General features: G+C 30.2%; 1 protein-coding gene and 1 long non-coding RNA gene across 2 annotated transcripts; one reads left to right on the plus strand and one right to left on the minus strand.

The window, feature by feature from the left end:
- Positions 1-6024: 6024 nt before the first annotated feature.
- Positions 6025-7416, minus strand: LOC130669752 (uncharacterized). Its single transcript, XR_008990249.1, has 3 exons — positions 6740-7416; positions 6457-6674; positions 6025-6087 (listed from the first exon to the last, which is right to left on the minus strand). It is a non-coding gene; the product is annotated as an uncharacterized LOC130669752 (long non-coding RNA).
- A 2522-nt stretch (positions 7417-9938) lies between these two features.
- On the plus strand, positions 9939-12616 carry LOC130669568 (uncharacterized). The gene is made up of 3 exons (XM_057472540.1): positions 9939-10070; positions 10211-10287; positions 10500-12616. Exon 3 carries the CDS (start codon positions 10533-10535, stop codon positions 12366-12368), a length of 1836 nt encoding a protein of 611 aa, XP_057328523.1. The 5' UTR covers positions 9939-10070; positions 10211-10287; positions 10500-10532; the 3' UTR covers positions 12369-12616.
- Positions 12617-14535: the final 1919 nt, after the last annotated feature.

A 14535-nucleotide genomic window follows, 5' to 3' on the forward strand; every position in this document is an offset into this window, starting at 1 on the left:
TGTCTTTCTGTTTTTCTGTTTTGACAAGCTATAGTTAACACGTTCTCTTGCACGTGGACTGTACTTGTTGCTAATCCCGGAATTTCAGGTTATTCTCCGGTACATTCTGAAAAATATTCTGCTGCTAGTTGTTGCATTTTTTTCGTTTCCTCTTGTACCTCTTCTTTTTCCTCATCTTTGTTCTTTTCACTTTTGGCACTACTTAGCTAGTCTTAAATTTTATCTTGACCTTTTTTTTCACTGTTCTGTTTTCTTTATGCGTATTCCAGAGGGTTTCAAAATTGTATTCCAGTAAAACATAGGAAGAAAAAATATTAAAAACGTTTTATCTCGTTGACCATTTTAGGAACTTTTCTTTATATTCTAGTCTTTATTTTCTATATTTTCAAGCCAAAAGAGTTCGAAAATATTCCTTGCAGACTGGAATATGCATTTACAATTTGGACTTTAATTTATTCACACATGAATATGAAGACATGCAGCTATGTGTCTCAGTTCTTATACTAACACATACTGACAGGAAACAAATTGAATGTATAGATTGTTTGAAAGCAATCACTATTAAAACTATAACGAACAGGCCGAATCCTCCTTTTTATTGACCTCTACTTAAGAAAAACTTTCTTAGAACTGCTCCCATATACAGAATTATGTCGCCCGGTAATAAGTTTAACGATGTGGCCAATAATATTAATTTTGCAGAGATTAAGTATAGATATTTATAGCAAAACTAATGATATATTTTAAGTTAACCATAAACAATAATGGTAGACTAGCACTCACTTTATTTTCCACTGTTTTACATGAACCTGATATTGTATATGCCTATAAGAATGAGATTTTTTTTGGAATTTAATCTGTGCTAAAAAAGTATTTTAAATCTGTTATAGCTCTTTGGCTTATATATACGATTATCATACATTTTAGAGCTTTTGGAGCTCACAAATCCACAGAATGTAGTTTTCGTGTAAATTTAAATGTATAAAATTATTAAAAAAATAGTGATATGATGATGTGACGTCACGACGTCTTATTCCTGCTGTCAATCAATTTATTAAAAATCGTACATGCTATGCCATCTGGCTATGCATAAATTAATTAATTAGCAAACGACTTCCAGCCATTATTACGGCTGATGATTTTTAAAATTTGAATTTAAATTCAAATTATTTTTATGAAATATTGTTGTTAAATAAATATAAATAAATATGAAATATCAACTGATGAAAAGTAAATGATTATAAAATTTGAATATAAATTCAAATTTATATATTTTATAATTAATAATAAAAATTGAAATTTATTGATAAATAAATAAGTAAAGAAATAATGAAATAATGAAATGATAAAAATTTATGAATGTGAAATATGAAATAATGAAAAGAAATAATGATATGAAAATGAAATTATATGAATGAATAAATAATGAAAATAACGAAATAAATATGAAATGAAAATTTTAAAATTATTATTATAAAAAAAAAATATGAAATGAATTTTGAAATATCTTTAAGAGATAAAGATATTTATTGTTAAAAGAAAAAGAAATAAAATTAATTATTAATGATATGTTTATTAATAAAGAAATGAAATAAGAAATGAATAAGAAATGAAAATTATGAAATGTTATAATAAAATATAATTAAATAATAATTATTAATAAACAAGTTATTAATAATTAAAAACGAAATGAATTATAAAATGTTTAAATAATAAAAGAATATATTGCAATAAAGAGAAAAATAAGAATCAATAAATATTGATTTATGAATTCGACTCCAATGCTTTATGCGTGTTGCTAACTGCATTGGAAGTCATGAAAAATATATATATATAAATAATAATTATAAAAAAATATTGATTCAATTATGACCAATGAAATAATTGGTATAATTAAATAACTATTGGAAGGGATGTTACTACCTGGTAACAGCTCTTCTGGAAATCGAAAAAAATTTCAGTTTCCTAAGTGAGCTCATTCGTCATTGACGAAATTTTAATTATTTAAAGGCAAAGTCCTTAATGTTATTAAATCATTAATAATGGTGATTTAATTGTTTATAAACTGAATTATTAAAATATAATTCAGAAGTTTATTTAAAATAATTATTGAATTATTCAAAAGTAGTAATTCATTTAATTAATAAATAATTTTGATAAACATTCCATCGATTATCAAATCTAATTTGAATTATTTAAATATAATTCATTTAATAAATAAAATTCAATATTGATAAAATTACATCAATTATCAAGGGTTGAGAAGGAAGAATAATAAATAATAAATCAAATAAATAATTGTTGATAATAATAATAATCATCAAATAAATCAAGGTAACAATTTAATTAAATAAATAATTAATAATAAATTGATTAATTAAATAAATTAAATAACAAGTGAAATCGAGAGCTAAATCATTTTATAAAACGTTAAAAATTGTAAGCCGCATTTAATTGTCTAAATCAAATTTAATTTTGTTTTGTAATAATTTTTAAATAATCGTTTTGATTTAAATAAATTTGGAAGTTGTTTTAATTTTGCTTTTATTATTTTACTAAATTAATCAAATTTTATTTTACTTAATTTTTAATAATTTTAATTATCTCTTAGACAACGAACCGTAAGTATTTTTATTTTAATTTTATTTATAATAAACAGTCATCCTTATAGCTCCGTCCCAGTTATTTCGCTCGGCGAAGGCTAAACAGGAGCACAACTCTTAATATGTGTTATTTTGACGTAACAATGATTTAAAAAAATATATTAAAATAAAAATATATGTTTAGTATATTTTTTTAATACTAAAAATACGAATTTTTTATATTTCAACATACGTTTTTTTATAATTTCTATTTCATGGGGGTAACAGCCAAAAATAACGCTTGAAACTTTTTAATATATTCAAACAAATTATTTTGAAAATTGTGTATACTTTATATGCACTGCGTGTTTGCCACGATTACACCTTGCTGAGACTACGTTTATACACTGTAAGTACACCGTATATATACTGTGAATACTTAGTACGTACACAATCAGTACACCATGCAAACACTGTGCGGAAATGGCACAAGTAAAGAATGTATCCACGGTGTATTTACGGCGTATGCACGTTGCATACACTTACACGCTGGCTACGCTGTATATACACGGTGGGCTCGAAGTCGTGACGGATAGCAACTTAGTGTTCATACGGTGTAATTTAGGTGTTAAACATGCGTGTCAATCGCGTGTATACTACCGGTAAAATTTTCACAAATACACCGTGTTAATTTAGTGTAATTCAGGTATATATTTAGTGGTATACATATTTACACTGAGTTAACGCCTTAATAAACGGTGTAAGCGGATCCGCCAGGGGTAAATGAAATTTGTGGTGAAAATAATTTAGAAAATTTGGATATCGAAGAAGATCCTTTCATACAATTTTGTAATATATACGATAACGTTAACGGTTTATCGGTTTTTAATAACTTGTCTGTCTTAAATGAAGATTGCCCTATTTTAAATAATTTATTTGTTTTAAAAGCTGACGAAATTAATCGATGGGAAGGCTTGAGGGAAGAAGCACAGCCCACGGTTAATTTACTCGATTCTAATAATTTAATTGAAGATATTTATGGAAATTTTAATCGAAATAATTCTTATGAAATTCCTCTAAACCTTTTGGAAATTCTTGAAGTTAGTGATTTTATTGAGTCAATTGGTTCTGATGAATCCGAGGAACCAGGTTCTGTTAATGTTCCTGGAATGCCATATCTATGTGGATTGGAGCTACTTGAAAATACTGAGAAGACCAAAGAGACGTGGGAGGAAGAATTGGATCCAGGTTTTGAACCTGAAGATCCCGTGCTGACTGACTCTCCGCCATCTTCTCCTTCATCCCCACGCGCGTCGTATTTACCGGACATATTTAAAGATAAGATATTACCCTCACGTATCGCAAATCGTATTGTATCTCGGACCAAATTTTATTCCGGTACTGATCCAGTACCACCTATAATTACAGCACGAATACCTGTGTCTATTTGGATATTCGGGGTGCAAGTAAACGGTATAATTGATACGGGAAGTGAAAGATCCTATATCAATCGGCGAGTTTATGACCAAATACGTGAGCAAAGCTCTGGTCAATTACAATCGGACGATACGAACCGTCGGGGAGTTCTTCTCGCGAACCACACCGAATGTAAAACTATCGGCGGGGCTCCATTCATTATTCAAAGTAGTACAATAGCCGGAGAGCAATATTTGAGTGTCCTTGAGGACCTGAGTTATTCAGTACTCCTGGGTATGGACTTCGCTCTTCAGTTTGGGTTATTGATAGATTGCGCAACTAAAACTTGGAAATTTAAAGGCACTGATGAAAGTCATCCTTTTCAGTTAATAAATTGTAATGACAATAAAACCCGTTGTCAATCACTAACTTCCGATCAACAAAAAGATTTCGATGAATTTTTAAAATCGGAAATGTCAAAATTCGCGGAGTTACCGAACCAAGGTCTAACTGACCTCGTACAGCATACGATCGTATTACAGCCTGGTATTAAACCAATTCAAATTCGCCCATATCGGCGTAGCTCCGTTATATCGGCTGAATTAAATAAACAGATAGATGAGCTGCTCGAGAAGGGCTATATAAGACCCAGTAACAGTTTCTGGTCGTGTTCTCCGGTTATGGTGACCAAAGCCTCGGGTGATTGGCGCTTTTGCGTCGATTATTGACCAATCAACAAATATGCTATTTTACCCGCTCACCCTCTTCCAAATATGCTACGTATATTAAGCGCTTTACACGATGCGTAATATATAACTACGATGGACCTCAAGGAGGCGTTCCATCAAGTTTCAATGGCACCGGAGTCCATCCCTTATACTGCCTTCTCCGTTGAAGGTAGGAGGCAATTCGAATGGGTCCGCATGCCTTATGGGCTCGCGGGTGCACCATCAACTTTCCAAAAAGCGATGGATAAGCTCCGCGAAAGGTTTGTGGATAGAATGCATAAAAGAAATCTACCGAGGTCTTGGATAGATAAAGTTTTCGCGTACCTGGACGACTGGGTGATAATAAGTGAGACCCATAGTGAACATAAAGCTATCTTAACTCTTGTCTTTCAAATATTTCGCGAGGCTGGATTATTAATAAATCCAAGTAAATGTAAATTCGCGAGATCTGAGGTGAAATTTCTTGGTTTTATCGTAGATAGAGAAGGTCTACGACCTGACCCTGAAAAAATAGCACCTATCGCGAATTTTCCGCGTCCAACGACTAGAAAACAGGTACGCAGTTTCTGCGGATTAGTAAACTGGTACTACCCAGAGAACACACAAACGTAATGGGAATGTCACACTTACAGAACCAAAAACTGAAGGTTACATAAAACGAAAATAACATGTAAGTCACATGTGAGTCACATGTGACTCACAATTTCACACTCATTTATGTAACATTGTGACGTAACACAATGAACGTAAATGTAACGTTAATGTGACATACATGTTACATTGGTGATATAATGGTGATATTATTTGAATATCATATTTACATTACATAGAAGTAAAAAAAACTCAAAATCAGACGTTAAGTTGATATAAGTGTGACCTCTCTGTGACATAATTTTTTACATAAATTTTCCATAACACTGTTATGTACTAATAATATAATATTTACACTTAAGAAATAGATCCAATACATTGTATTTTCTACATTAAAAAAAATGTCACGCAAGTAAAAACGAAAGAATTTTAAATTAAAAATATTCCGCTGAACATATTTATACTTCTTTTTTAACAAAAGTTTAGTTATTTTTAGCGAAAAATTTCCAACTCGTAATTCTTTAATTTTTACTTGCGTACCATTTAATCCAATGTAGAAAATATAATTTACTGGATAATGCCAACCGAATTAAGGGTACACAAAAAATATGATTTAATAATATGATATTTTATTATTACTTGTATTTAAAATGTTCATTCAATACATAAAACAAAATTAGTTTTGTTTATTTAATATCAATTATGTGTAGTGTAGATGTTTTCAACACTAGTGATGCTGGACTCCAAGTTGACTCTTTAATAAATAATATCTGAAAAAAGAACAATTATAATTCAATAATGTATTTTCATAGCATTTCCAATGGCAAAATGGCGTATTACAGTAGTTAAAAAGGATAATTGGCTAAAAGAGCGGATAAAAAACTTAGTCTTTTAATCGATTTATAATTGTCAAAATACGATTCAAGCAAAAAACTTAAATTTTCCAAGTCCAAAGAGTATATGTAGAACTCTTTCGTCCTGTCGTTTGGAAAAAAAAAGTCAAAAGAGCTTATGAATTTTTTTTTCTCGCACTTTAAGGATAAGGTAACCTATCGATTTGTAAAAATGAAAAATATATGCCTTTTTGACAATAGGCAATGCTTTTATATTTTTATATTTATAAAATAAGGTTTACACACCTTTCTCGTATAGTAATGTGATGGGGTTAACTCAACGAATAACTTATTTTTTCTCGTAACCCAAGGTTGCCGCCTTATTCGTATCTAATCTTGTAAAACATCAGGAGCAGGCTTACTGAGCTTACGCTTATAGCGTTGCATCCCCAGCCGAAACCACTCTCCTGCCTCGGTACTAAAATTACTATTAGTAAAATCAGGAAACTTGCTTTGAATAACATCTGAAAGTACAATTATGATTATTATTTATTAGTTCTACATTTTTTTATTTAGAAAAGATACACACCTCTCACAAATATGTTGATTTTCGATTCACTGAGATTCATTTTGTTTTTTTTTCCCATCCACGTATTTTCGGAAGCAAACTTATCATCATAAATTAATAGAAATACATTTTTCACGAAATCACATCCATTTCTTCCGCCAATGGTACGCACATAAGCTTTCTGAAAAATTAAATATAGACATTACTATACCTATATTTAGTAGTAGAGTAAGAGCACCATTACCTAGCCCGATACCAGTTGCCAGCCACTTCATGTTAAATTATATCTATATATATTTTGAGCCAATGTAAAAGTATATGACCGGCTGACTACTGGTTAGAGGCTGGGTACTGGTACTCTTACCTTAAATAAAAAAGAAATTGTAGCTTCAGTGTGTATACGAGTACAGAACGTAGTATTGATATCTGGTGTATTAAAATATCTATATTACTTGCAAATTCAGTGAATATTATATATTAAAAAGGATAGCTGCTCACTTATCTAGAATATTTGTTTTTAAAAATATGTTTTATCGATTTTAATCGATACCACATGCTACTCAATAATAAAAGATCTATTAAACTTTCGATCAAAAACAATGGCAATTAAAATAATAAAAAATAAAATAATAATATTGAAGACTATAGTAATTCATTTACGTTTGAAGTGTTATTCTTATAGCTTACGAGAAATTCAAAGTTTAATATTCATGAATCTTGATTAAAAATTAATTAATTGGTAGATATGTTTTTATGTAATAACAACCTTAATTTATTCAATAATTACTGTACAAATTGTCCAACTGATGTAGCAACTATAAATATTCAAGCAGAAGTTCAGAATTCGCCATACATGATCACAGCAGGTAGAAGATATTCATTAATCTTACATTGAAGACCAAAGAGTTGGATACTATCCAGTGCAATAGTACGTCTATGTACCTTTAACCCATTTTCTTTGAAAACAGCATATATTTGACTACCTTTAATGGCTGCAACCTACATAGTGTCTACTTACATTACTAGTAAACTATTATAAACTCAGTTTAATTTTCATGATAATAATAATAATTATTATAATTATTATCATCATCATTATTATTATTATTATTATTATTATTATTATTATTATTATTATTATTATTATTATTATTATTATTATTATTATTGCTATCAACACCAGTAATAGTATCTACTAGTGACTACTTACGAACTCTTTTTCTGATTCTTTTTTCATCAAAAGTCTCTCCACAAATTGCACTTCTTGTTTAGTCTGAATAGGCAAATACTGAGTAATATTCTCGACATTCACTGTAATATTTGATGAGTGGATACCTTGATCTAAACGTTGCTTTATATCTTTTAAATCCACAAGAATTAGACTCAGTAATTTCATAACAATTTTAGAGTTGTCTGCAAAGAAATATTTAATTTTTGGTAATTTTCAATTATAAAAAGAACAAATAATAAGAAACTTTCACGTCTTACATGTTAATTTCGATAGAACTTCAGTTATATTTTTATTATTGAAGTCAAAGAGCTCTTCAAAATTGTTTGGATTTAAGTATTCTATCTCATCTGTAGATAATGAATAATGTAAACCAGATATGTTGTTGTTTGTAGCAATATGATTGCCACTCGGCACTTGAATAACAATCGGGTCTCTTTCAAGTTGTACTGAAGAATGGCTGATATCATTATCTTCATTGCTATCAACTACGTTCGGCTCGACTATAATTGAAAGAATAAAATAAATAATAGTTATATATTAATGTGTACGCAAAAAGAAACGAAGCAAAGTGAACCTGCCTATTTTCGAAGTATCGTCGCGTACCGTGTTTGCTGTAAATTGATAAAAATATACATAAATATACATATATAAATAAATAAGTAAAGTTGGATTAACGATGAAAGGCAAGTACATAAACTTCAACTCAAACTGTATAAGCTTCCATATGAAAAAGTTATGCATGCATTACAAAATTTATAAAAAAATATTGATAGAGTTCGATATATTCAAAATAATATCGATGTAAAAACAGTTGTGATATCGATATATTATGCTGAAAAAATAATATATATGTTTGTTAGTAAATTACTTACATGAATTGTGTGTGTTGCTGAATTCAGTTTGGTTCAGTATTTTCGGCATATGTGTAACCGCTGTAAATAACAATCAATAATTTATTTTTAAACCACAGTTAGCCCTTTTTCATTCTATAAGCAGCTTATGAAAAATCATATATAATTGTTTATCAGAAAGTACAGTAAACTCACGCATCATAAGTTCTCTTTTCTTTTTTTTTGGAAGAGGTTCGTCCTCTCTATCGTCATCGGTTGTAGGATCAACAACTGAAGTGTCAAATCTCTTGTTATATTGTCGACCAGCAGCAGTAGGTTTAGATGTACGACAACCGCGACCAAGATTTTCTTCAGTAGACGTATAGTCTGACTCAGCTGCGATTTTTCGAGCTTTCTCGTAAGCACCTATAAAGAAGTCAATGTACAAAAAAATAAAACATCTATGCGAACGATTTATAAATTTTATAACATACCATAGTATCCTATAAATTTCACATTTTCAAGTGTCCACGTTGCGCTGTCGGGATTAAATTGTTCTTTAATATAAAGATTAATTTTTTTTATGCCTTTCGGAGGCCACCAACATTGCCATTCTTGATCATCATCGTCAACAGGAGGCATTAACCAACTACTGGGCACTTCCGAATAGGTATTTTCATTTTTAAATAAAACGACAGCAAAATTTTCGTCTACAACAGAAAATTAGAATTAATTTTTTTTAATACAAGTGATAATCAGAATAGCTCATACAAATTTGGAATACTCAATAATAATAAAGCTAAAAAAGAAGGCGAGAAATTGGCTGAAAATTTGCGCGAAATTTAAAAAATCACCGTATTCGGACGATTTTATTTCTGCATGATAATATAGATTGCAATGTTACTTATCATAAAGCGATATCAAAACCAATAAACCAAAGGATAGTCATTGGTAATTATATATATATATATATATATATATATATATATATATATATATATATATATATATATATATATATATATATATATGTAACATATACATGTTAAGTAATTGCCACGTAATAACCTAATAAAAAGAAAATAATTAATCTGAATGTGATATAAAATTTTTATTATTGTTTATTGTTTAAGTATAAATTGTGTAAAAATTTTTATTCTGCGATTATACCGTTAATTTCATTAACTCATTTACTTGTATACAGCTTTATATATTCCCATACTTATAGCTATATATCTATACTCAATATTTGTTTACAAATTCATTAAAATGTAAAAAAAAAATAGTAAAGGTAAGATTTGTAATAATTTCCATAAATTATTTAGATATTTTTGGCCTCACCATTTAAATTATTCATCCTCTAAGCATAAAAAAATATTATCCAAACCTAAACAAAATAATTATTTTAAAATTCGGTAATTTATTTTTCAGGAAACTTTTTTTCGTATCCAGACCGTCTTTTAGAATATTTATATATCTACATGGTAGCTATATACAGAAGTAAAAAGGTTAGTGTACAAAAATAACTGGCTAAAATTTATTAATTAATTTTGGTGATTAAATGTAATTAAACAAGTAATTAAAATCTATGGTTATTAAAGATTATAGTTTATGTTAAGCCTTTAAAACTTAATTTATTTGTTAGACATGAAAACTGCATTACTCTTAGCTATTTTTATTTTTACTTTATTGAATTTCTACATTTTTTGATTTATTTCAGGTTTCTTGGTCATAGTAAGCTTATGTTGTCAATATGCCAAAAGAAATAAAAAATCTTTCGAGGCGTAGGAAGTACCAATTAGCGAGTAATATTTTAAAAAACGTAGATAATTTTCATGATGCTAACGTAAAAGAAAATCGAATCATTCAGGAACTATTCACAGCAGCAGCAGCAACAGAAGCTAATAATAATAATAATAATAATGATAACGATTATCATTACTCGCCTCTCCAAGAACAAAATGTTCATCTCCAAACAAATTTCAGTATTCATCAATCTAATGACATTGATATACCTCAACTTTTGAATATTTTATCATTAGATGATTTTAATTATGTTGACGTTGAAGACCTGACTAATGATATTTGCCCACGTGGATTTGACAATCAAATTGATGAGAACCAGCTTCATGCTTCAAATGATTTAAAAACAGACCTACGTTTTTGGTTTTCCCAAAACAATGTGTCACAGCGGGCTGCAAACAGCTTAATTGAAATTCTTAGGAATCATGGACACAGTGAAGAACTAAATAAAGACGTACGAAGCTTGATGAAAACACCACGACATGCTGCTGGAGAAATTATTCAAGCTAATGGTGGTGCATATGTCCATTTTGGAATTTCTTCTGGATTAAAGCGCTCAATAGAAAAATATTTTATTGAAATACCTAATACTATTTCTATTCAAGTAAATTGTGACGGGATGTCATTTTCCAATTCATCAAAAAGTCAATTTTGGCCTTTACTGGTGGCTATTGAAGCAACTTTCTATACGGAGCCATTTATAGTCGGTCTTTATCACGGATTTTCTAAGCCCGAAGATGCGAATTTTTATATTTCTCCATTCGTCGAAGATATGAAAGAGATTTTTAGGAATGGTATTATAATTAATGAAAAAAAAATAAATATTGTTATTAGCGCTTTTATATGTGATGCTCCTGCAAGAGCTTTTTTAACACTCACAAAACATCATAGCGGATATTTCGGCTGCTCCAAATGTTGTCAGGAGGGAGAGTATGATGGTCGTGTTTACTTTCCTGAGCTCAATAGCGCTTTGCGAACCAACGAATCTTTTAAAAATATGAGCCAAGAAGAACATCATCGAGGGGAATCTATTTTGCATGATCTAAATATTGGCATGGTAACACAGTTCACTTTAGATTACATGCACTTAGTTTGTTTGGGTGTAGTTAAACGTTTAGTGCAATTTTGGTTTCGAGGTCCACGGAATGTGAGGTTATCTGTTGATCAATTGAGTTTAATTGAAAAATCATTCACGGATATAAAAAGCTTTCTTCCATCAGAATTTTCGCGAGAACCAAGATTTTTTGACCTGATTGATAAGTGGAAAGCCACGGAATGCCGACAATTTCTTTTATATACTGGACCTGTAATATTGAAAAGTTGTATGCCCAGTCGACAGTATAACCACTTCATTGCTTTCAGTGTCGCAATCCGCATTTTATGTGATCCCCTTCGATGCATCAGTCTTAACAGTTATGCGACTGAATTGTTACGATGGTTCGTAGATGAATATGAAAAATTGTATGGAAGACTCAACTTGTCATATAATGTGCATAATTTAATTCATCTTCCTGAAGAAGTTAAAAATCACAAACACTTAGATAATTTCAGTGCATTTAAATTTGAAAACTACTTGGGCAAATTAAAATATAAACTTAGCGATGCACCTAAACCTCTTGAGCAAATTTGTAACCGAATTCATGAAGAAAGCAGATTACCAGTTGTAAAAAAAAAATCTAAAACTCATCCGATTATAAAATTTGAGAGGAATTCTTCTAAAATCGTATCTTTGGAATTTGATGGATTTATTTTAAACAAAAAAAAAATGGCTTTTGCTGCTTATTAAAAAATGACACCATCTTTTTAATTGAAAATTTTCAAATAATTGATAATGTTGTTCGTATAATAGGAAAACAATATACAAAATTTAATTCGTTGTACACTGAGCCATGCGATTCGAAAGTTTTAAATATTTATACGATAGAAAAATATTGTAAGACGCTTCATTCTATTTCTATCGAGCCTTTATTTATAAAATGTAAATGTGTATATTTTTTATTACCATCCTGCAATGATGCAGTTGTTATTCCTTTATTTCAATACAACAATTAATTATTTCCAATTAATCTCCGATTTTTCATTCACTTCCGCCTATTTTTTTTAAATTAATAAATAAATAAAAAAAAATATATATATATATGTATATATATATATGATATACGCATGAATGGTAGTAAACAAAAAGTTTCTATAGTATCAAATATTATTTTTTTTTATAGATTAAATTAAAAAACATTACTATAACAAATACATAATTTTTTTACCTTCACTGTCATTATTTTTTTACATACACTTTACATCAAAATACAGTTTAAACATGTTACATCACTTCGAAGTAACTTCCATTCATGTAAATGTGATGGAACATTTGAAAGAAAAAAAAATATAACTAGTTTATATAAGTACTCTATCACAATATAGACATAACAGAGACGTTACATTGTAATGTAAATGTGACGATAAAATAGAGTCTCTAAGATTATGTATCTTATAAGTTAATTTTGCTACGTTATTTTGACGTAATACTTAGAATGAAGAGCTAACGTAACTATGTGATATAAATATAATGTCACCTATAGGTCACTGATGTTATGTCACTCGGTAAGTAACATGTATGTAATCTTAATGTCACATTGGCGTCACAAATTTGACGTACCATTTACACATCAATTTATATCAACAGAATGTAAAATTTACGTTGAATTTGTTACGTTACATGTTCTCTAGAAGTGATATCACTGTTACGTTGGTGTGTTCACTGGGTACAGGCATTTACAAAACGTCGCGAAGGTCCAAGGACCTCTAAATAAATTATGTAGCGTGAATACTGAGTGGAAGTGGGGTGATGAGGAAGAAAAGGCTTTCCAAGATCTTAAACAAGCTCTTGTTAATGCGAAACCTTTGGCTGTACCCCAGCCAAATCTTCCGTATTATTTATACACCGATGCGAGTGATACGGGTCTAGGCGCGTTCTTGGTTCAAAAAGAACCAGACACCGGGAAAGAGTTTCTTATAATATGTTTAAGTAGACCGTTGCGAGGTGCCGAAACACGCTATACTACAACCGAGAAAGAGTGTTTGGCGGTTGTATGGGCCGTAAGAAAATTAAGATGTTATCTGGAAGGATTTCCGTTTGTTGTGGTTACTGACCACGCTTCGTTAAAATGTCTCCATACTTTAAAAAATCCGAACGGTAGGCTTGCCCGCTGGGCAATGGAACTTTTGGCCCACCAAATCACGATCGAACACCGTCGTGGAACCGAGAACGAAGGCCCGGATGCCTTATCGCGATTATACGAGGACCAGGAGCCCGCGGAGTGGTCCGAAGTCCTCGATGAAATTAAAAATAAAGGTGTAGACTTTGTACATATTCAAGTTCGCTCGTGGTACGACGTAAAGAAAGCAAATGTTAGAAAATATCCTGAAAATTTTGTTGATTGGCGAATAAATAATGAGGATAAACTAGAATACTATAAACCAGATTACTTAAAAGAGTGTATAGATAATCAAGACGCGTGGAAATTGGTTTTAACTGAAAATGAGATTCCAGATATTTTAAAAGCAAACCATAATGTGCCAGACGCGGGACATTTGGGTCGCCATAAAATGTACCATCGGATACGTACACGTTATTATTGGCCTGGTACACGGAGAAAAAAATATTGCTCCTCGAACGATCTAAAGTATAGTAACTCGTAGATCGTTACCACAACAATACGTATGCTTATGGTAACAATACCGTATCGTTCCAGTAACTATCTATTAGATAGCTGTGAGCCCTATACGACTTTCCGTAGTCGTCACCTCACACGGCACGGTCTAACCTAACTAAACATCCATTTTCGCGCCAACTTTTGAATATTGTATAATTATTGCTAGCAGACGTTTAATAAAAAAAATAGTGTAAAGAATAATTGTGATGTTGAAATATGGACCCACGGGTAATTAATAAA

Source organism: Microplitis mediator, chromosome 6 (genome assembly GCF_029852145.1).
Source record: "Microplitis mediator isolate UGA2020A chromosome 6, iyMicMedi2.1, whole genome shotgun sequence".
In the NCBI taxonomy this organism is placed as follows: Eukaryota; Metazoa; Arthropoda; class Insecta; order Hymenoptera; family Braconidae; genus Microplitis; species Microplitis mediator.